We start from the raw sequence: 24,573 nt of genomic DNA on the forward strand, positions 1-24,573 counted from the left end.
GATCTGAACATATACTTTAATTGTAACTCGGGGCCCTTTTATGCAGCCAGTGGAATCAAATGGCTATGCTTTTTATAGACTGAATTAACTCAGGCTGCAGGTGGTGGCAAGTCTGAATGCTTCCCTAATGGGGAAAAACATCCCACCCAAAGAAAGCTAAGATGTTACGCAAAGGCCACACTCGTGACAAGCGACTTTTCATTATGTGTGGCATTTATCCAAGGGGAAACATTAACCCTCTGCACCTGCTAGGTGAAGTGGTAAGCCTCAGTAAAAGCATTTCCATTTGATTCTACTAGTTATAGGAAGTGACTGCAAGTTGAAACAAAGCAGAAAAAAGAGGGGGGAACAATCCTGTTCTCAAGATGGAGGCATGGAGAACAAAGGACAGGAGCACCTGTACTTTCTGGAAGCAGGAACTATAGAGCAGGAGGAAAATTTCATCATCAGTGGCTCTACGCCGGTTCTGAGACATTCTTCACAATCATTAACAAAAGAAGAAAAAACAGTAACACGTAAGCAGCCATAACCCACTGGCCACAAAACCCAAGAGCATCACCGTCGCAGCAGAATGCATTTATTGTACAACATACGTTTCTTAACTCACCATGGCAAGCTCCTTGGATTTCGCAGACATCGAGCTGTGCCCACTGGCTGAACTGGTAAGTATAGTCACTGTTTACTCGGCATATGTAAAAACCAGCATCCTCTGCACTTACTTGGTTGAGCACCAGTTCTTGGGTATTGCCACGTGGGACCTGAAACAAAAAAACAAAAACACAAATTGCAACAATGGAGGATAAAGCACAATAGTACTTGTTTTTTCATACAAGAACTATAATCAAAGATGATTATAGTTTGAACTTAACACATGAACATTAAGGAGCTATGCTGGATCAGGCCAAAGGTCCATGTAGTCCAACATTATGTTAACCGAGTGGCCAACCAGATCTCTATAGGTAGCGGGACCCGAATACCACAGCACTCTCCCCATGTTATTCCAGCAACTGGCATTCAGAAGCAAGCCAGCAGAGGCAGAATATAGCAATCATAGCTTTAAAAAAGTCTTATCCTCAAAGAATTCATCAAGAATTTCAAGCCTTACAAGTTGATAGCCTGTGGGAGGGAATTCCATTCTGTTCAGGAAATGCCATAGTTTTGATTATGCACTGTGCAATAAATTATTTTATTTTGGCTATCCTGGATCTTCCAATATTCAGCCTCTTTGGATGGCCATGAGTACTAGTATTTCCAATTTCTCCACACCATTTGTACTTGAATAAACCTCGCTTTTTCAAAAAGAAAAAGGCCAAATGTTTATAGGCGAGTTGCTCTAATTCCCTGGCCATTTTGGGTGCCCTTTTCTGAATCCTTTCTAGATCTACAATATCCTTTTAAAGGTGAAGCAACCAGAACTGTACACAACATTCCAAGTATGGTCTCACCATTGGTTTGCAGAATGGCATTATGATACTGGCAGTTTTATTTACCAGCTAAGAATAATGACCATTTTGCTTCACAGTTTACTTATCAACACTCCCGTTATTCCCAGAGCTTCCTCGTAAGTTGATTTACCGCTTTGCTTTCTTTGAACCACTGATAATGAAGAAGTGGATAACCAGCTGCCCAGCAGCTTAGCTTCACTGTCTGGCCAGATAGAACAGCCTGAGATTCTGGTTCTACAAATATCATTATACCTGTAAAAAAAAAAAGACAAGCCATATTTAATACGGAAGATTAAATAATTTACACTTGATGTTTTATTATTAACCTAATTGTGAATTGTTTGCAAGACAATTTGAGAATAAAGTCCTGTTACTTCTTTTGTTTGACATCTCAGTGGCTTTTGAAATCATTGTGTCAGCCGAACCCAAGCTGGAGGTTTGGTACTCCCAAGCAAACCATGGGTGGCAAATCAAGAACAAACCTTGACTTGGGACTCTCTCTAGAGAGAAACAAACCACATGGCCAGGTTCAGATGACAAAGCAAGCCCAAGCCTCTCATGTTTCGAATCTTCCGTTCCTGGGTAAGGTGATTGAAAGAGCGGTTGCTGAACAGCTTGGTGGGTTTCTGGATGAAACATCGGCTCTGGATCCATTCCAGTCCGGCTTCTGCGCTGATCATGGAACCGAGACGGCTCTGGTTGCCCTAACAGATGATCTTCGTAGACAATTGGATCGAGGCAGGTCGGGGCTGCTGATTCTTCTAGATCTGTCAGCAGCTTTCAACATGGCCGATCACGAACTCCTGGACCACCGCCTTGCCGATGTGGGGATCCAGGGCACAGTCCTTCAGTGGCTGCGCTCGTTTCTCTCTGGTCGGGGACAGAGGTGGCGCTTGGGGGGGAATTGTCATCGCGCCACTCCTTGGTGTGTGGAGTACCTCAGGGTGTGATACTCTCCCCGATGCTTTTCAACATCTTTATGCGCCCCCTCGCCCAGCTTGTCCGGAGTTTGGGGCTGGGTTGCCATCAGTATGCTGATGACACCCAACTCTGTTGATGGATGGCCATCCTGACTCGGCCCCAGACACACTGACCAGATGTTTGGAAGCTGTGGCTGGATGGTTACGTGGGAGCCGGTTGAAGCTAAATCCTTCGAAGACAGAGGTCCTCTGGCTGGGACGGGACGATATGGGATGGGGGGGGCAACTCCCATCTCTTGCGGGGGCGCAATTAGTGCCAGCACCGTCCGTTAAGAGTTTGGGTGTAATCTTCGACACCTCCCTTTCCATGGAGGTGCAGATTGCAGCTATAACAAAGGCGGCATTTTTTCATCTCCGCCAAGCTAAGCAGTTGGCTCCTTACCTCTCTCGCCCTGAACTAGCCACTGTGATCCACGCGACGGTCACCTCCAGACTGGATTATTGTAACCCGCTCTATGTGGGGCTGCCCTTGAGACTGACCCACAAACTCCAGCGGGTGCAGAATGCTGCAGCGAGACTCCTTACGGGGTCTTCGCTGCGAGATCACATTCACCCGGTGCTATACCAGCTGCACTGGCTCCCGGTGGAGTACAGGATCAGGTTTAAGGTGCTGGTTTTAACCTTTAAAGCCCTATATGGCCTAGGACCCTCGTACCTACGGGACCGCCTCTCCTGGTATGTCCCACAGAGAAACTTACGGTCTTCAAATAAAAACATCTTGAAGGTCCCAGGCCACAGAGAGGTTAGGCTGGCCTCAACTAGAGCCAGAGCTTTTTCGGTGGAACACTCTGATCTGGTGGAACACTCTGTCACAAGAGACTAGGGCCCTGCGGGACTTGACATCTTTCCGCAGGGCCTGCAAGACAGAGCTGTTCCACCAGGCCTTTGGCCAGGGCACAGCCTGACCCCCCTCCCTCGGCAATCTTCGCAAAGCTCTGGCCCAATGGTTGCCAGTGGCTTGATTTGAATTAATTTTATAATGAATGATTTAGAGTGTTGTGTTGTGTTGTACTTTTGTACTGTTTTATTGTTGTTAGCCGCCCTGAGCCCGGCTTTGGCTGGGGAGGGGAGGATATAAATAAATATTATTATTATTATTATTATTATTATTATTATTATTATTATTATTATTAGTGTGGCCAGAATCACAGACTTTAAAGCTGCATGTTTGTTGCTTGTTTGCAGTAAACTGCAGTTAAACATTCACTATGGATTCATATGACATATGAGCCGTGTCATGCTAGCTTGAACTTAAGAATCGCGGCTAGAGGGTAGTTAACTAGGTTCTTATCTCTATGCATGCCATTAAAATATTCTGAGAACGCTGTCCATATTTTAGGTAAGATAAAAGGTAAAGGACCCCTGAATGGCTAAGTCCAGTCAAAGGCAACTATGGGGTGTGGCACTCATATTGCTTCAGGCCAAGAGAGCCAGCATTTGACCACAGACAGCTTTCCAGGTCATGTGGCAAGCATGACTAAGCCACTTCTGGCGCAATGGAACACTGTGACGGAAACCAGAGTGCACGGAAAGGCCATTTACCTTCCCGCCATAGCGGTACCTATTTATCTACTTGCACTGGTTCACTTTCGAACTGCTAGGTTGGCAGAAGCTGGGACAGAGCATCGGGAACTCACTCCGTCACAGGTATTCAAACTGCCAACCTTACAATCGGCATGCTCAAGAGTCTCAGTGGTTTAGACCACAGCGCCAACGAAGACCTTAAGCCAATAAAGGTGAATAAAATCACAACACTGAAGACTTTGACCTCTACATTGCATTGGCAGATGGTCATTAAATTCAATTTGCTCTCTACACAGTCAAGGTTACAATGTCAACATATGCAAGCAGTATATTTCTCATTTGCCTGGAATTTTGATGGGATTGCTGTTAGAGAACTTTCAGAAGGAGCAGAGAGTACCTGTTTTTATTCAGCACTACTGCAAAGTGGCAACATTATAGCCACATTCACCTTCATGGTCTGTGGCTGATAAGCAACCCCATCCTTTGTGTATACACAGATGTACAGAGTAGCTTGAACTGACATAGCTAAAGTAATCAACCAGCATGGCACACCTATCTTATTCTGTTGTGAAATAAAATTTCATTCATGATTCACGAATCGCTATGGAGGGGGCATTTGCCTTCATGTTTCAGACTGCCCTCTTCCCCAACCAATTCTACTTTTAAAATGGCTTTTGATCTGATTTCATTTAGATGTAAATTCTGACCCATCGGTTTTATTTACTTTTTAATATTGAAGATGAAGATGTAAACAATCTCTGTACTTCACTCATTCACAGTAAGAGTTTTTTTTTATTTGCCTTTGATTGCCTTTGATTTTTATTTGCCTTTGATTGATCTGTACATCCTATTTGATTTTTTGTGTTACTAAACACACAGACACATTCCCCCCCTCTAATCTGACTCTATTTCCAAATATAAACAAATGATACCAAACAGGCATGTGAAGTCGCATACAGAACAACTAATTTGAAACAAGAAATATATAAAGTAAGAAATTTTATGAATGGCAACGTTTTGCAAATTTTTCTTTATGTGATCTAACAGAAGAAAGGAAGCAATTTTGCCCCACCCACTTTTTATTTATTTCTCTTTCTTATTTGGTTATTGATAACGGATTTTAATGTCTGGTTTCTGATAACGTGACAATGTTTAACTTGTTTTAAGACTCAACTGGTAATACAGTGGTACCTTGGGTTAAGTACTTAATTCGTTCTGGAGGTCCGTACTTAACCTGAAACTGTTCTTAACCTGAAGCACCACTTTAGCTAATGGGGCCTCCTGCTGCTGCCGTGCCGCTGGAGCACGATTTCTGTTCTCATCCTGAAGCAAAGTTCTTAACCTGAAGCACTATTTCTGGGTTAGCGGAGTCTGTAACCTGAAGCATATGCAACCTGAAGCGTATGTAACCCAAGGTACCACTGTATTTAGAAAGCTTAGCATTGGTTACTTTACAACAAGGAGGTGTTTTCTATGATACTAGGTGTTTAAATGGTAAATTATACAGAAACCTTAAATGAGTCCAAAAATGTTGGTGCAATAACATCTCAATAGTTTGAGGGGCCTTAAAGCCCTAAGTAATAAATTATAATTATAATTAATTATATTATTAAAAAGGGAGGGAGAGAGAAAGACGGCTTTGTGGAGCCAAAATTCACATGAGAGATGTTCCATGTCCTTCTGTCCATCATGCATCCTGCACCAGCCTTGGACTAAAACAAGGGGTTTCTACAGTACCTCCAATAAAGGTGATGGATTCTCACACCAGAGGTCCAGTACACACTGCTGTCACTGCATACAAGGCCAACTCAACACCTTAAGGCAAGATGCTACACTGATATGGTGCCAACTAAAAGAGCCTAATTGCATGCATGCTACTTCCTACCACATTCTGTATTAAGACTCTTTCAAGACACAGACTCATGGCTTTACCAACAGCCAACTCCCCCACTCTGCCTTATTTACCATTTTTGTTTTGCATGATGAAGAGGTCTGGAGAATTCAAAAGCCTGCACACTATTTCATGATACTGTGGTTGGCCTGACAAATGTATTGCCCTGATATGCATGGGATTTTTCTTATGGGCCAATACTTTTTTTTTTTTTAATTTTTATTGGGTTTTCCGCTTTTATAAAGACAGTACAAACACAACAATAACACAAGACACAAACATGTATAGATTCAGCAGATCCTCTTCTCATAACCTTGTTCCCTGACTTCCCCCCACCCCCCACCCCTCGTGCATCCCAATCCCCAAGATTATATCAGCAAGTTGGTATTTCTCCTCTTAACCATCTTATTCATTTTGTTGCCTCTTTTCTAATAAAATTGATTTTCCTAAGTTGGACTTAAGTTCTCTTCCATCGATTTTTCATTTTGTCTTGAATAAAAGTCATATTAACCAAACATGAAAGTCTTAAGAGTTTTTAAGAATCTCCTCTTCCCTCCCTCCCATCCCCGGTTTTTGTCCCTTCCCAATAAAAATCCAAAGTCAAGATTCTCAGCCTGGGTTCCTCACGTCCGAGGCTTTCAAGTCCCTTTCAGTCCCTCTCCGCCGATCTCGCTGGTTGTCCTTTATGTCAGTCGTCGAATCTGGAAAAAGATCTTTCACCATCAAAACATATTCTCTTCCCACAAGGAGATTTGAAAGCAACTGCTGGAGTATTTCCACAAAGCCTGTATCCTCAAAGTCAAAGTCCAAAAGGAGGCCCCAATCATATTTCTTTATTTTAAGTTCCTGTACATATTGTCCCAGAACCTCCTCCTTCTTCTTCTGCATCTTTCGCAGACTTGTGGTAGATGTGTTCCCAGAGTCTCCTTGCTTGTGTTCCACAGATGTCAGCTTTTGATTGTTGCTTTCCAAGGTTGCTTTCTCTTTTTCTTGTTTAGTCTCTTCCACCTCTGTAGACATTGTTTCCCATTCAGCTGTGGATTCTTTCTCATTCAGGTCCTCAATACAAACAGCAGAGTTGCCTGTTCCCAAGGTCATAATGTTAAGTTGTTTATTCATGGCTAAGCTCTGCTCTTGTAAGGTTCCCACCAGTTGAAACATCCTTTCGATTTCCACTAGTAACTTTCCATCCACAGCCATTGTATCCATTGTAGTTTCACAGAATTCCCCCTAGAGGGAATCTGGTTACTTATTAGTCTTTTCTCCAACAGTCCTTTAGCTTGTTATTGTTACTTTGTTTCCAACAATTTTAACTCAATTATAACTCGTCTTAATCCAGAGGGATCTTAAATAGTGATTTTTCCGCTTTAAACTGCCCGTTTGACAGCTTTGACAGCTGTCAAACTCCGCAGCTCTTACACAGGCACAAAGGCAGGACGTTCCCGAGCCCGGGAGGGGGGGTTGTTCAAAACATAAAGAGAGTCTCCAAAACTCCACTCTCCAGCACAAAATTTCCTTTAACTAAATCTTGAAAGTTAGTGTCCTTTTTAACTCACCCCACCAAGGGTAGGCTCTCCAGCTTAGCTCTTATGTCGTTGCTTAGATCGTCTGCAGGGGGGGGGGGTGCGGACTTCCTTTTAGCACACCCCCCGGTCGTCTCCAATTCAGGGAAAAATTTTTAAAGTCCCAATCCGTCTTACTCACGGGTAATTCTTTCAGTCCAAATTTTCAAGGAAGCAAGTCAGCGCTCTTCAGCCATGGCACACGGCTTCGCTCCGCTGGGGTAGCGGTTTACTCTCAGCACCACGCCACTCTCCGTATCCTCTCCGTAGCCTTTAAAAAGGCTCTTCGTGAATCGGGGAGGGCGCTTAAGGTGCCCACCGAGTCACCAGGTCCTCAGGCATCCGCGCCTGAGGTTTTTGAGGGTCCCCGCGTCGCCGTCGCGGCAGGACCCGTCCCCAGCGGAGCCGATTCCCTCCGGAGCTCGGAGGGAATCCGCCATTAGCTGTTCGCGCCAACCCGGAAGTCTCTTATGGGCCAATACTGTTACCTTTACTTTTCATGCGACTCGTATAGCTGTCACTCCACCCCATCCTAAATACTTATTTGCCTGTGTGGCAGCTCACTGCATCAGAACCCTGGCTTCTGAAAGTCTGCTTTATATTTTGTCTTTAGCATACCCTAAGTACACTGGGTCATGGATTGCCAGGTTACATATGTTAAATCTAGTGAGGTGGACTGTGGTCCACAAAAGCTTCTTCCATAATATACCGTATTTTTTGCTCTATAAGACTCACTTTTTCCCTCCTAAAAAGTAAGGGGAAATGTGTGTGCGTCTTATGAAGCGAATGCAGGCTGCGCAGCTATCCCAGAAGCCAGAACAGCAAGAGGGATTGCTGCTTTCACTGCGCAGCGATCCCTCTTGCTATTCTGGCTTCTGAGATTCAGAATATTTTTTTCTTGTTTTCCTCCTCCAAAAACTAGGTGCGTCTTGTGGTCTGGTGCATCTTATAGAGCGAAAAATACGGTATTTGCCAGTGCAGTGGTACCTCGGTTTAAGAACAGTCCTGTTTATGAATGATTCGGTTTACGAACTCCACAAAAGAGGAAGTAGTGTCCAGATTTGAGAATTTTACCTCGGTCTAAGAATGGATTCCAAATGGTGGAAGGGCACCGGCAGCGGGAAGCCTCATTAGGGAAAGCGCGCCTCAGTTTAAGAACAGTTTCGGTTTAAGAACGGACTTCTGGAATGGATTAAGTTCATAAACCAAGGTATTTGTATTTGTTCTTGCTGCCAGAGACTAAAGTGGCTACCAGTCTGGAAAATGTTGCACTTAGCATAAAAGTAGCCTGACTCTGATTCTGAACATGTAGACCTTTAAAGTCTCCCTCCCAACAGGTGAAGAAAGCTGAAGGGACTTTGATAGCTCCAAAAAAGACAGGTAACTGGAAATGAGAGGAGAAAGCTGACCATTTTCCCTTCCTTCCCTCCCAGTTATGATTTTAGCGTCCAATATTTTGGAAGCCTTCCAAGTTCTGAACCAGCAGAGCCAAGCCACTTTCCAAATTTTCAACATAACACATAACTCAGATTTAGCAGAACCATAAACTCACTTGGGGGGTTGAGGCACTGAAGTGCCTCAGTGTGTTCTAAGGCCTGCAGCAATTCTGTCAGCTCCAACACAGTGCAACCTCTCTCTCCCATTAGTTGAAGAAGACTCCAGCTCGGACTTCCTTCAGGCTCCAGTACTTGGAGAGAACACTGTTCCAGTTCCAGGGAACTGCAAAGAATCATAAAATATAAAAAAGAAAATCTTTTTATATTTATATAATTATGAAAGGTAAAAAGGTAAAGGACCCCTGGACAGTTATGTCCAGTTAAAGGCGACTATGGGGTTGCAGTGCTCATCTTGCAGAGCAATGGGAGCTCACCTCGCCACAGGGATTCAAACCCAAGAGGCTCAGTGGTTTAGACCACAGTGCCACCCACGTCCCACTATGATATGACTATGACTAATTATGGGACTAAAAACCTTTCTCCCCTGGAACATGCCTCAAAAACGAGTTCTGGTGCTAGAGTGAAATATGTGAATGTAGACTGCCCAGCTATTTATATCAAACACTTCCTCAATACAACTTCTCGGTTCCTTTTAACAAGAATATGACTCTGTATTTACAGTGATGTTTTAAGCCCCATATTTACTTAACTCTTTTGTCTATAATATTCCAGCTTATCATTAGCCTCATTTCTAAAGAGTGTATATTTACTTTGATGAAGGATTCATGCAATGTTATGAATCCCAGTATCAGAATACTGTTGCTTACAATTTGGCTATCTTGGACAAGAGAACAAACTGAAGTGGGAAACCTGCCATCCAGAGGCTACTACCGCCCGCCCCCGCCCCCCAGATCGTCCCAGTGCGCTCCGGGGGGGGGTATCATCCACTTTGGGAAACACTGGGCTGGATGATCCTCAGAGTCCCTTCCAACTCTATGATTCTATGAAATTGTTGAAATAAATACACTGCATTGCAGGGGGTTGGACTGGATGACTCTTGGGTCCCTTCTGACTCTGCAATCCTATGATTCTATGAAATGTAATAATAGTGTTTAGCTGATTATATTTTTTATCATGATGGGTTCCTTTGGGAAGAAACACAGAGTCCAATATGTTATCCTTTAAATGCTGCCTTGATTCAACTACCCATTAAAGGAAGCCTAAAGGATAGCTGCTATGGCTATGTTTTACCTGCACTGTCAGGTCTTCCCCCCCCCCTCGCTTTTCATTGAAGTTTTCTATTCTACTTTTATGGTCTGCTTTTCCAAGATCCACCTGAAAATTATTTTTATTGGAATACTGTACTTTGAAATAAGTTAAGACATGACAGCTCAATAGCACACACTTCTCTTGTGCTATTTAAATATTAAAGGGGGAAAGGTACTGAAAATTATTAATATACCAATTTTAGCATGCCTGAAGAGCTGGGCAGATACATATATAGCTGCCACACCCCCCAAAAAAAATTAATTACAACTTTGATTTTAGATTTGGCCACTGTTACACCCCTTCCAGTTGCCTAATTTGATTTGTGCTTTGTCCATTAGAAACAGTGAAGAGGTTTGAGATAACTTTGGGGGAGACTGATCTTCCTCCTGGTCCCACCTCTTGAAAGCCAATCTATTATTTTTGTTGGGTTGGCATCCGTCTGCCTCAGGAGTCAATGCAGAAGTGTGCATTTGGTAGAATTACAGTGCCTGCTGTGGCTGTAAAGAAGACCACCCAACAACACTATGGGGGGGGGTCCACGATGCAGGATATAGAAGTGAACTCAGTCATGGGTGTAGCCAGCATTTTTGTGGGGCGTGGAGGCTTTTGAGGGCAGAACATCAGATCTGTATTGATTTTGATTAGGGGAAGGCGGTTCTCCCCCCTCCCCCCCATTAACTCAGCTATGAGCAAAACAGTCATGTCAAGAGCATCATGCAAACATATCCTTTTGAGCACCGGACCCTGCTTAGCTTTGCAAATGTGCAGGCACTTTTTTGTTTTAGTTTAGCCTATATATATATATATATATATATATATATATATATATAGGCTAAACTAAAACAAATATATATATATATATAATGTTGATTAAATTTTCTGTTTTACAGTTTAGAATTTTCATTTAAACAATCTTAAAATATCAATGACTTCCCTTCTTCTCTTTCCATGCTTCATTTTGCATAACATAAATCCCTGCATGTTTTACATAAACTAAACCATTCAGAATTCCATTATTACATCCATCAAAACTTATTTACACTGTTGAATTTATCTGATTGCTGCTGACATTTTCAAGTGTACACAATGCCCCCCCCCATACTTAATAAACATTTTCCAATATTCTTTAAACGCATGTTCTTCTTGTTCTCTTATTCTATATGTTAGGTCAGCAAGCTGCGCATATTCCATCAGTTTAAGTTGCCATTCTTCTTTGGTTGGGACCTCGCTCCTTTTCCCATTCTGGGGCTAATGAAACACAAGCCGCAGTAGTGGCATACATAAATAACCTTTTTTGACACCTGGAAGTTTCCATCTGAATTATCCCCAACAAAAAGGACTCTGTTTTTTTGTTTTGTTTTTTAGGAAAGTGCTTTTAAACATCCCCCCAGCCGACCCCCCCCCAAAAAAAATCATTATAAATTACAGTACTGTATTTCCCAATACTCTTTTACCCTCTTACTGGTCCACCACATATGAAAGATTCTTTCATATGGCTTAGCCTTCTCTAGCCCGCTCTTAAAAGCTATGCAAGCGGGCGGCCGTCATGTGGCAGCGAGTTCCACTGCTTAAACTGTGTGCGAAGAAGCACTTTTCTCGCCCTGCCCCGAGTCTCCTCATCCAGCATCGCTGGGGGAGCGTCTTCCTCCTCCTCCTCCTCCTCATCAACGCAAGGCGCCCACAAACGGGTTTCTGGCCAGTCGACGAAGACTCCTGTGGCGCCCGAAAGCCTCGCAAAAAGAGAGAGAGAGGCCTGCCTTTCTTTCCCTCGACGGCCTGAGGCACCAGCGAGGTCCCCGCACTCCTTACACCTCGCCTCACCTCAGCTTCACACCGCGGTGGCTGCCGGCCAGCTGCGCCAAGTCCCTCCAGCCTCTGCCCGGAGCCGCCCGGTCCAGAGAGCCGCTCAGCCTCCTCAGCAGCGGCTCCTCGAGGCGGTGGATGGGCAGAGGGGCGGCCGGCGGCAACGACCCCGCCATGCTCGGGAAGCGAAGGGGCGGCGGCCGCCGGTGGCGGTGGAAGAAGCCCGTCCCCTCAGAAAGACTTCTTTCCCCCTCGGACTTTGCGTGCAAAAAGCGAAAGGGAAGCAAGGCGCCGCGAAACTCCTCAGGAAATCCCCGCCCCGTCGTAGCAGGAAGCCCGCGGAGGCCCCGCGCCGGAGCCTCGCCTCGCTTCTCCTCAGCCGCCCGCCCTCTCCAGGCTGTGGGGAAGCCGACACCGGGGCAGGCAGGCAGGCAGGCCGCGCCGCCGCCTCTCCGAAATTTCGCGCGCCTTTCCCGCCCCTCTCAGAGGGGAGTTCGTGTTTGCCAGGCTTGAAAGGGAGGCACCTGTGTGGCCCCTCTCCAAAATCAGGGGGGCGGGTTAATGCGTGCATATTTTTAATTTCTTTTTCATTTACCTATCTCTCTAGCAGCGTCCCGCCTTTCCTGCAAGGAGCTCAAGGTGCCGTGTTGGTGGTAGGAATAATAATAATAAGCAATGCATTATAGGTTTGGACCTGTGCAATGAAATGTTGCAGAGTGCCATGCTTTCCTCCTTGTTTTCTAAAATGCCCTGGGCCATCCTTGGATGTGGCAATACTCTATGAAACAAGATTCTGGGAAGTCTTGTGAAACAGATAACACTTGCCCCAGTTTTAGTACTGTACATTAAGATGAGTGTAGCCATAGGGAGGGGCAGCTGCCCCCCTAAAAAATCAATAAAATACATAGCAAACTGAGGTTCTGCCCTGCAGCCCCAAACAAAAGGCCTGCCCCCCCCCCACAAAAATCCTGCATTCAGACCTGCTAAAACTGCAATTCGTAGCCCACTGAAATGCAATATATGAAGCAGACTTCACAGCACCCTATTTTGCTATCTTTGGTGGTTTTCCTTCATATGCTTAAATACAGTGGTACCTCGGGTTACATACTCTTCGGGTTACATACGCTTCAGGTCACAGACTCTGCTAACCCAGAAATAGTACTTCGGGTTAAGAACTTTGCTTCAGGAGGAGAACAGAAATCGTGCAGTGACAGATTTGTTCCAGAGGTCTGTTCTTAACCTGAAACTGTTCTTAACCTGAAGCGCCACTTTAGCTAATGGGGCCTCCCGCTGCTGCTGCTGCGCCGCCGGAACACGATTTCTGTTCTCATCCTGAAGCAAAGTTCTTAACCCGAGGTACTATTTCTGGGTTAGCGGAGTCTGTAACCTGAAGCGTATGTAACCCGAGGTACCACTGTATAGGACAGAAGCCTCATACTTCCTGCTGCCCCTTGTAGGATTTCATTGCCCTGCTTCTATCCTCCTCAATGTCTTTCCATGCCAGCATACGGCCTCTCAGCCTGCAAAATTGCCCTCCTTGAAAATGGACACAAACACCACTCAGTTTCTTAGTAAGTTCTCCCTTTTGCCTCAGCTCTCCTTCCATCTGACTTTGTTCAGCTCAGATAAAAGATTTTGTCTGGCTGGCTTCTGTATTGCCATCTAGTTGTGTGTGTTTTTTAATCATATGGTTGTGACTCTCTTGACTTTCTCACAACTTGTTCCAGATTCTCCCTCTACCCAGTACTTCATTTCTAATATTAGATGTCCTGCGTCTCAAGACTGGCCTGGTTCCAACCTTCTGACCCGGAGTCCTCTTCAGCTATCCTAGATGTGTGTGCAGATAACTTAGTTGCATAAGAAATAAACTTTTCTTATGCTCGCTGGTGCAGTACTTTCTCATTATTTCATATGCCCCAGCGCAGCATGATAGTAGTTTTTTAAAAGCACTGAACTGAACTTCTGTGAGCCCTTTGCTGCACTTCATTAGTTCTTACATACAACACTGATGACTTCCCTCTCTTGTAAACCTCTAGGAACCATTACCGTCCTTTTGTTCACAGAGTTCCAGCACCTCTCAGGTGGGCGCCATTGCCATTGTAAGAGAACAAGGAAGGCGTTCTAGGAAAAATATTGCTGCCATTATTATCACTTCCACCCGTTTCCAAATACCCTATCTTTCAAAAATCAAGTTGTATTTGTTCCCCATTTATCCCTTTGTAGAGACGGTGGCTGTAGCACTTCTCCCTTGCTTTCTGGTTTCCTTCATTTTCCAGGATACTGCTGTCCCACTAGGGGAGACACCTGCGCCCCTCTTCCTTTCTTCCTCTTGGAAGAGCTGTTTCTGCATGCATTGCAACTTGATGACCTCATCTGCAACTAGGGGAGAGGAAAGGTGAGGGAAGAAAATACATGCCCACTTCTCTAAAATCATTTCTGGGAGTTTCTGGAAGTGAGCTATTCTCCTTAACTGAAAAGAGAGTGCTGAGAAACTTACACTCACAGGAAAATCCATTCACAGAAACACAGTCATGAATCACTTGGTTGGGAGGGGACTCTGAGGTGTCATCCAGCCCAAAACAGTCACACAGATTTTGGCAGCTTCTCTGATGGAGCTACAAGCACATGATTTGCTGCAAATAATCCTGGGAACTGTAATCTCTTAAGGGTGCTGGGACCTGTAGCTCCGTGGGAGGAAAATAATAGATACCAGGACTCTTTGGGCAACAGGTTGGGAAAAGCTGCTCAGACAGACAGAGGGAAAGGGCATTTGGGGAACACATTCATAATAAGGAAATGGTTAATTCAGATACACTACGTGCATAGAGTGTTGCCCAAAAGCCATTTCTTGTGCAGGAGCAGCAATGTGTCTCTCTCCCCCCCCCCCATTGATAATTTGCTTCTTTCATTCTGGTAACAGAAGTTCATTAGTAACATTGAATGGATGCCAAAAGTACAAGATTAGGCAAACGTGACAGTTTCAAAGTTGTAATTAATGTTTTTCAGGTGATTATAGCAACCAAGTGTGTGAATTAGCAAATCAAGCACACTTCTTCGGGCACTAAAAAATATTAATGTGTCAGCTCTTTTCAGTACCTTGTGAATTTCCCCCTTAAATTTAAACATTATGATGGGAGTACATCCTATTCTCTTTAATTTTTAAAATAAAAAATCCAATAAAAAATGTCCACAGAACATGGCATTTAAACCATATTAAGTGTGCTTTATTCCCCCCCCCCAAATATTTCCATTGGGACAAAACAAAACATCATGGGATGCTTTTTAAAAGCTTTGTTTAGCAAATACAAGTAAAATAAGCATGCTAAATTAGGTCACTTCTTATGGCGCCAGAAAATGTTATGATGCAAGCTGAAAATTTTCCAATGCAGATTACCCTAATTTGCATAGAAAGTTTTCAGGAAACCCTCTTCTAGGAATGCCATCCTCTTTTAAATGTTTCCTCTCCTGTTCTGAAGTACCCATGAGCAGAGCACTTTCCACTTGGGCGAGGAATTTTTGGCATGCAAACAATGAAAACATGAACTAATGTGTGCTAAAATCTTTAAAATATTATGGCACTGGCTGCATTAACCTTTTTGGCAATGCTATATATGTTCAGCAACGTATCTTAGCAACTGGCACTTAGCCTTGCAAATAACTAATTAAGTGGACATTGGCTTTTGCATCTTACAAACTGTTTAGATAAGCTGATTTATTGCACAACTGAGTGTTCACAGTTGTATGAGCAATGAAGTGTTACATTAGACAGATGATGACTCCAGTAGCATTTGAATAGTTAAGACTTCTTAAGAGTTAAGAATTAAAATAACTAGATTCTATAGTCCAGTTATCAGGTGCTGGGACTTTGAGGATGGCAGTCGTATGTGCAGCTCATTCATACAACTGTAGGCTTGCAGTACTGGGATACTTTGATTTCACTTGGGAAGTTAAGAAACTATGTTTTAAATGGAATTTAAATGTGTTTCACTTTGGTTGATACTTTAATGCCTAGATTTTAATTCCACTGCAAATTGCTGCATTTACTATTTAAACATGTTGTTGTTTTAATGTATTTTGGACATCACCATAGACTTTTATAATGAAGAGTGGTATATCAATATATTAAATAGACTAATGAATTAGCTGCTGCAGAGAATAATAATAATAATAATAATAATAATAATAATAATAATAATAATAATAATAATTTATTATTTATAACCCGCCCATCTGGCTGAGAAGGATGTCCTTAAAATAAAATATTGCATCTCTACGAAAAATGATAATAATCTTTGGTTGGATGCAGTTTAGCTGAGTATTACAGGTAGTTGGGCAACAGCAGGGAAACATTCGGTGCAAGCCTAAGACTTTTTTTCAGAGCAGGGTCAAATGTGTCATCTGCCAAATCTCAGAGTAATTTGAAACTCCTTGTTCTGGGAAGTGAATGGGGTGGCAATTAGGCTTTCAAGTTTTCCTATTGAGTGTGATAGATTAGTGTAGAGGATTAAGGAGGAAAATAATCAAGCAGAGGCAGGATAGTTATTTCCTTTTCTTTTATGAGGTTTGTACATCATGCTAGCTGTTTAAATGGCAACATTTCTTTGTATTTCTGATTAAAAGCTAAGATTCCATTTCAGCCGGCTGAATATCTTTTGTTAAAGCTCAGCTGTGTTTTACATTCGGAATACAGAAGGCTACTGATCGACACTCCACATAACCTGCCTCATAGTACAGAGGGGAGGGGAGTTGGTTGCAGCAGGAGGAGGAGACTCCCTGGCTTCTTCAGCAGCCTGCCTCATCTCTGCCTCCACTTCTGCCTCTGATTCTGGACTGTTCTCTACCATAGCCTCTTCCTGCTCACTAAGCCCTGTTACCTCTTCAGCTTCCAACATCTGTTCCTCTGAGTCTTCTCCTTCTGACCGCTCATCGTCATCCCACCACCAATCCCTGGGCTCTGAGCCTTCTTCCCTTGAGGGTTTCCCAGCTGGCACATCCCACCACTCCTTGGCATCCAACCAGTCTGTAACATCAAGAGAACTTTACACTAAATCCTGAGGAGGAGGGAGGCAATATTGCAGACAACAGTACACCTGGTACTGGAGATAATCGCTTCATTGATGCACAGGAAACTAAGGTGGTGCTCCAGAAACCTGCTAAATGGCAAGAAACTACAAGAAGGAAGCTGGAGGGAATGACATTCTTTCAGTTGCCTCTATTCTAATGCACAGAGTGTGGGAAACAAGCAAGATGAATTGGAGCTCTTAAAACAGGATGGCAAATACGACCTAATAAACATCACTGAAACCTGGTTGGATGAGACTCATGACTAAAATGTAGAAATTGAGGGACATAACCTATTCAAAAGGAATAGACCTATTAGGAAGGGAGGATGTGTAGCATTATATGTAAAGGGTGTGTACACTTGTGAAGAGATCCATGACCTGGAGCATGGAAGGAGTATGGAGTAAAAATGGTAGGAGAGGGAAACAACAGTGACCTTACGGGTCTGCTCTAGACCTCCAAGCCAGACTGAAGACTTGGATGATGCCTTCGTAGAGCAGATTACCAAACATTCAAACAGGAGAGATATATAGTCACGGGGGACTTCAGCTATCCCAGTATCTGTTGGAACTCAAACTCTGCCAAGAATGTAAGGTCCAACAAATTTCTCCATTGCCTTGGTGACAATTTCATTTCCCAAAAGGTGGAAAAAGCAACAAGGGGATCAACTGTCTTGGACCTGGTCCTCACCAACACGGATGAGCTGGTTGATGAAGTGGAAGTTATGGGAACCTTGGGAGGAAGTGATTGTGTCCTCTTGAGCTTCATGATATAGGGGCAAGGGGAAGCTGAGTAGTCAGAGATGTTCTCTGGACTTTAAGAAGGCCAATTTGAAAAAAACTTAGGGAACTACTGGGTGAGATCCCGTTGTCAGAAATACTCAAGGGAAGGGAGTGCAAGATGGATATTCAAGGCAGAAATTGTCGTGGACTGGCTGGATGCAGAGGAGTGGTGGGAGGCAATCCAATGGACTCTCCTGGTTGAGCTTTGGGAAATGTTGTCTTAGCCAAGAGCTAGGATTATTTGAGGCATTATGTAGGCCAGGGGTCATCTGTGTTTTCGGACCAGTGCAAACATTTTGAATTTTGAGAAAGTGCTGTAGTCACCAGTCACAAAATTGATGCCATGTGGGGCATTTTTAAAATTTATTTATTAAATTTATATACCACCCTTCATCAAAAGATCTCAGGGCACTTCACACAGCACAGCATGGCTGCCATGGGGACATGACATAAAGCAACATTAAGGAGAATACAGTCAACCTCAAGTTTACCATGGAGCATCTATGTGCAGTTGATCCGGAAGGCAGAATTCACACAAGGTGGCTGTACCACACTCTTTTGCACACACTCACCTCACACAGACAAACACAAATGCATCTCTCATTCATACACATATGTGAGAGAATTCAAAACATTTCTGATGGTCTCATTTTAGGTGTGCCATTATATGCTTATTCTTTTTTTGCCTAAATTCTCCTGACTTATATAATGTCTTCAGTGCCCATTTTACCCTCCAGGAACTAACACTGATTTCCATACAAGTGCTTAAAAGTGCACTCTCTTCCGCTGGTAACAGTTAAGGCTCTTTAATTTCCTGAGTTAATAGGATTTCCCATTTATTCCCACCTGTCTCAATTAAAAAAAAAAAAAACCCTCTCGTTGAATCTTTCCCAGGCAGCTAGAGATGTTGAGGGGATTAATGGCTTTTAATTTCTACTTGAGAAAGCAGATGTGTAACTAAGAACATGCCTATGAACTAAAACGGAGGTACTGAGCTCCAAAACGTAATAATCTTAATGGCTTGTTATCTTTCCATTAAAAAGCCCAGGGGTTCTTTTTTACGTATCCTGATTCCTGACGGGGGAAGATGTGATCTGAAGCTCCAGGCCCAGAGTCTCCCGCCAAGATCTTCCTGGGAAGAATCACCTGCTGCCTTGTGATGAAATAACCCACCCTTAACTGATCGCTGTGATATGATCAGACCCAGCAAAACAACACTGATACTTTCAACCTCGCTTGCTACAAGCGGGAATTACTTACAACTTGGTTTTGTCTTGGGATATCGCCACAGCAGAGGGAAACAAGTTACCCTTCTTTCTATGTCACACAAGCCCTTTGGAGGAGAGCCTCACAATGTAAGTATGCACATTTGCTGTTTCAGCTGGCGGAGAGTTTATAGCCTTGTTGTAAAGTTGTATCTGCATTCTCCGTTTTCTTAGGATGTGTAAATAGCTACATATTTATTTTGTTTTCATATTTCCCTAAACTACGTGTTTAACCAGCATTGCTGTTCATTATATTACTTTTGGTAAATTATTTACCTTACTAGGCTTTACTAACCTTTCATAGTTGTCGTTTGCAGCACTTGGGGGTGTCCTCAAATAATGTCCCATACCTTTTTACTCAAATTAAGTGCAGAATAATATATTTAGGAGATAAACACTGAAATAAAATTGGCAAACCTGGTCTGTGCATAAAGAATGCCGACTATCTCCGTAGTTATGGATGTTTGTAATCGCATTGGAAAAATCGTTTATAGTATGTCTACCTCATTATATGAAATATCTAATGAATTATCATAGATAGTTGTTGGCGTGAATGTGTGTGGCTAATATATAGAATGTGTACACTACATACCCAAAATGCAGACCAAAGAAACTGCACATGTTGAATACGTCGGATACAGTTACGTGATGAACATTTAAAAATAGATGGAAGCAAGATCAGCATGTGTCTGTGATTTACTAGATTTCATTAGCTCCTCTTTAAACTAAAATCTGCATAGGCAATGCTTTTCCTGTCTAAATTAATCAACAATTATTACCACCGATCAATAAGGTTAGGAAAAATACATTAAACTTAAACTAGATTTTTTGCAAGAGTTTGCTGGAAAAAAAATACCATTGACTTAAATAATTAAGTCACCAGTGCTTAAAATGTCTCATTTATGTCCAGAGCTAAGACCAAACTAGATTAGACAAGGAGAAAGTGAGAGCAGTTTGCCAACTTCTTTATTTACTGAAATTTGGTTGCAATGAGCTCCGAGTATGATCCTTGTACGTTTTCCCCTGGAAAGAGAAAAACTACTGCTGGCAATTTTGATTGGCGAAATGGTCCATGGGAAAGCACCTCTGCCTCCCACTATTACAATTAAATTCATATCCTACTGCAGTTTCATTTCGGTTAAAAACCATCAGGAGATTGCTCCTGAGTTTCCTGTATCTCACCTAGTTTGGCTCAAATAGTTTTCAGAATTAGTCCTAGGCAGTAGCAATCAGTGGGGCTGCATTGCTGACTTGTCTTCCCAATGTTGTATTGCTATAGCAAGAACTTGGTACAGGTGCAGTGGCAGAGCCAATCTGCTGCTTCTGCCACTGCATCCATACGACACCACACTAAGTGGCCACTGCCTTGCCCCTCTGCTTCAGTAAGCAGCAGCAGCATGTGATGTCAAGAAGGCTGATGTCAAGCAGCTCAGCCCAACCTGCACCATATCGCTAGCCACTATTGGTCTTAAATCAGAGGAGAAATTGTAGTTTCAAAATATACCGTATTATATGCTCTTAGGTGATATAGTGGTACCTCAGGTTAAGTACTTAGTTCGTTCCAGAGGTCTGTTGTTAACCTGAAACTGTTCTTAACCTAAAGTACCACTTTAGCTAATGGGACCTCCCGCTGCCGCCGGAGCACAATTTCTGTTCTCATCCTGAAACAAAGTTCTTAACCCGAGGTACTATTTCTGGGTTAGCGGAGTCTGTAACCTGAAGTGTATGTAACCTGAAACGTATGTAACCCGAGGTACCACTGTATATGTATGAACATACTTCCATTTTTATATTTCCCCCATCCTTTCTCTATGTTCATAATGGCATATATGAGTTTCTCCCATCTTGTCCTCGCACCATCCCTATGAAGTAAGGGAGGCTGAGAGTGAGTGGCTTAAAATCACCCAGTGAGCTGCATGGCTGAGCAAAGATTTGAACCCAGACCTTGCTGATCCAGTGGAATAGATTGCCTTGGAAGGTGGTGGGTTTTCCTTTGCGGGAGGTACTTAGGCAGAGGCTGGTCAGCCACCTATCAGGGATGCTGCAATTGCAAGATTCCTGCATGAAACAGAGGGTTGGAATACATTACCTATCCCCACCCAAGGTGGTGATGATTATTACAATTTTTAACCTGCCCTTCACCCCAACGTCCCAGGGTGGTTTATGACTTTTAAAACACAACTTTAATATCGAAACAGAATATCATGCAATATTAAAAACAGTTTAAAACAATATAAAATTAATAAAATAAGGTGGATCCTAAAAATATGCATCTCAAGTGTCAAAAGCCAGGGTGAACGCGTGTGTTTTCAGCATTCTCCAAAACCTGTATGATGAAGGTGCCAGAAGCACTTCGGTGGGAAGCGAATCCCATGGCTTAGGGGCATAGCTGTCAACCGTCCCTTATTTGGCTGTCAACACTCCCTTATCCCAGCGCTGTGTTCCGCTGCTGTCCCTTATTGATGATGTCCCTTAAATTTCCCGGGTTTCAAAGGAAGCAGCTCCTCTCCCTCCCTCCCTGCTGGCCGGCCAGGGAGGAGGGAGGCTCCAACTGTGTTGCTTGGCTGCATTGCTCACCCAATAAGGAGTCTAAGAACGACTGGGGGGTGGAGCTTGCATGCCTTGTGCCAATCAAATCGGCTACGTTGCCTGGGTACTCGCCTTTGCTCAGCGCTTCCCAGCGGAGAGGTGACGGTGGTTTTCCTTCTGCATCCCCTTTGCCGGGTTGCTGCGCTGTGGGAACCACCGCTTGAGGCTTTGTTTGGCTGCTGGCTGGGCTTTCTGCCTTTGGCTCAGAGGGGCTCAGAAGTTGAACATACCTGTGCCCTGAAAATCCCTTATTTTGGCTGCTGATCCTTTATTTTAAAATATGTAAGTTGACAGCTATGCTTAGGGGCTGCCACAGTAAATGCCCTTTCCTGGGTCACCACCCACCAAACATCTGAGGGCAGTGGCCAGTCTTAGCAGCTGAGAGGCTCTGTAGGGAAGGAGGCAATCTTTCAGGTATTCGGGGCCTGGGTTGTTTAGGGTTTTAAGCAGTAATGTGAGCACCTTGAATTGGGCCTGGAAGTGAATTGGCATCCTGTTCAACTGTTTCAAAGCAGGCTATACGAGTTCTAAAGGGTACCCCACCCAGCAATCAAAGTGTTGCATTTTGGACCGATTGAAGTTTCCAAGTCACCACAAACTGTAGACCCGCTCCTTCCAGGGGAGAACAATCCTGTCCAAAACAGGATATTATATTTTAATAGAAATACGAAACATCTTAACACAGTGGGAAAAGGTATGACTAGATGCTATCTGTGTGCTTACTTGGTTTGCTGTGCAGGTACACCTGCAATACCCCTGCTTTCCCCCTCCTGTTTCGTTACCATGAAATTGGACTTGGAGCAAACAGTCCTTCAGATAGGAAGGAATGCTCTTTGAGAGCCCTTCTAATACAGGACTGCCCTCTGTAAAGTAGGACACTCTGAGCACTTAAGAAAAGCAACTTGAACAATATGAATAGCACAAATTGCTGCTTCTCTACAATCCAAGGGAGAACAAGCAACACACGCTTGCTTTTCTCAGCCTTTGGCTAGGCTGTTCTCTTCTAAGCTCACCTCAATGGGAAGCAAGAATACCGTATGTACAAAGCACCCTTCACCAGCATGATTAGTGTGTATAAGAGGAAGTTTGAATGATTGGGTGCAGCTGCCAGAGCTTGATTAAAACAGCAGGTGGCACAAACCGGGACAAATGCGCATGGTGCCTTTTCTCTTCATTTCCCAGGCTCTAGAATTCATGTGAGCTTTGCTTCCTCTGCACCACCTGCATGGATTAAAGCTCCTCCATAACCATATCACTACAGACCCTGTGCCCTTCTACTGAGGGTTATGGTTGCCTGGGTTCCTGTTATCATTTCCCTTCTTAAATGTGACGTTAGCCGTTCTCCTGTTGCACGAAGCACCACCACAAGAGATTGCCATTTTATTTGCAACCGTGTGTGCCACTTCCTTCATTGCTCCCAGACTGCAATGTTCCCAGACTGCAAAATTCTGTCAGATGTGGGTATTCTTATTGTGGTGCATGAATGCACAAACCATACTGTTTCATCTCCATGGCTTTCTTAAATATTATCTATCCCCATACTAAAAAAATCTGCATAATTGTAAAACTGCAAACTGCAAAGGAAAACTATACACTGCATAGAAACTAAGGTATGAAGCAGAGCCCTGACTGGGTAGTTAAAAAAAGAAACAAAACAGTTTTGGAAAGCTACTCTTCTGAGCAGAATAGCACATATGTGTGAATGTGTAACCATATCGCAGCTGCCCCTTTTGCTCAAATTGCCACTGCACAGGTGCTCTTCCTTCCCGGATTCCTAAAACATGTTTTTAGGGTAGTGATGCATTTGGAATCCTGAGGCATTGGAGGGAACAGAGGGGGGGGGGGAACCATTTTGAACAGAAAGGGGTGACAATGAAAAGGGCTGAACGGAAACTCTCCTATGTAACCTTCATTACAGAAGATAGTCCTCTGTTTGAAGGTCTGTCAGAGGGCACCCCTCTTTTTGATGTGCTTACCAGGCCAAATCTCATATAAAGATAAAGACCCAAAAGTAGGCCTGGGCGATATATCAATACAGTCATACCTCGGGTTGAAGTAGCTTCGGGTTAAGCATTTCCGTGGCGAATTTCTGGGTTTCGCTGCTCGCGCAGACGCTCAAAACGACATCGCGCATGCACAGAAGCGGCGAATCGCGGCACGAGCAGACACGTGGATGCGGGTTGCATTCACTTCAGGATGCGAACGGGGCTCCAGAATGGATCCTGTTCACAACCAGAGGTACCACTGTATATCACCCAGGACCGGTATGAGGAGCAGACCATGATGTCGGTTTCACCAGCGATATATCGCTGAGTGAAACTGCCATCCCACTCTGCCCTCATATGCCGCAGAGGGAGAAACGAGCTGTATCAGCGAGGCTCCAATACAGCTTGTTCCTCCCTCTGCATCTTTAAACTGCTTGGCTGAGGACTGTGCAGCTTCCCTTGCCTCAGTCAAGCAGTTAAATGTACCCCTGGCCCGGCACTGGCTCCTGCAAACCGGCAGCAGGGTGGGGGCTCCGTGAAACTGCTCAGGTTGTTGTTCCCCGCAGCAAGCTGTTAAAGGAGCCCCATTGCTCCGTCCGCTTGCGTGCAAGTGGGGAGAGCACCGGGGCTCTCTCAGCTGGGGAGGGGGAACATTTACTCCCCCAGCTCAGTGGCGCAAAGCAGCCCCTGTGCTCCTGCCGCACACATGTCTCAGTTGGGGAGGGTAAACCTTCCGAAACCCCGGCTGAGCGGTGTGAACAAGCTGCATTGTCCTAGCCCGTGAGTGCCTGGGTGAAATTGCCTCAGCTCTTGAGTTGAGAGCTGAGTCAATTTCACCCGGTGTCTCACGGGCAGAGGCCAGTGCATCTTGTTTTTTCAACATCACGGTATATCGCTAAACCGCAGTGTTTGGCTGGCGATACACCGCAGTGTTGAAAAGCTGATATCGCCCAGCCCTACCCAAAAGAAGCGAGAGCAGCA

The 24,573-nt window shown here is 44.0% G+C and overlaps 2 protein-coding genes across 8 annotated transcripts in view; one reads left to right on the top strand and one right to left on the bottom strand.

The window, feature by feature from the left end:
• The window catches only part of MALT1 (MALT1 paracaspase), a 42,273-nt gene extending 29,688 nt beyond the window's left edge, over positions 1-12,585 (bottom strand). For 2 of the 4 annotated variants that reach the window (XM_081212774.1, XM_081212773.1), the window contains exons 1-4: positions 11,929-12,494; positions 8,955-9,121; positions 1,576-1,697; positions 608-758 (exon numbers count right to left, since the gene is read on the bottom strand). In XM_081212774.1, the coding sequence (XP_081068900.1) occupies positions 608-758; positions 1,576-1,697; positions 8,955-9,121; positions 11,929-12,086 (598 nt within the window). In that variant the 5' untranslated portion in view covers positions 12,087-12,494. The other 2 variants (XM_081212776.1, XM_081212775.1) reach the window with 2 other exon arrangements.
• Positions 12,586-13,117: 532 nt separating this feature from the next.
• Positions 13,118-24,573, top strand: part of ALPK2 (alpha kinase 2) — a 71,763-nt gene continuing 60,307 nt past the window's right edge. For 3 of the 4 annotated variants that reach the window (XR_014012838.1, XM_081212612.1, XM_081212614.1), the window contains exons 1-2: positions 13,118-14,305; positions 18,797-19,108. The gene's annotated coding sequence lies outside the window, so the exon portion shown is untranslated. Of the gene's footprint in view, positions 14,306-16,174; positions 19,109-24,573 lie in introns of those variants that run through there. The other variant, XM_081212613.1, reaches the window with a different exon arrangement.

Source organism: Podarcis bocagei (genome assembly GCF_964188305.1).
Source record: "Podarcis bocagei genome assembly, chromosome: 11".
Taxonomy (NCBI): domain Eukaryota; kingdom Metazoa; phylum Chordata; class Lepidosauria; order Squamata; family Lacertidae; genus Podarcis; species Podarcis bocagei.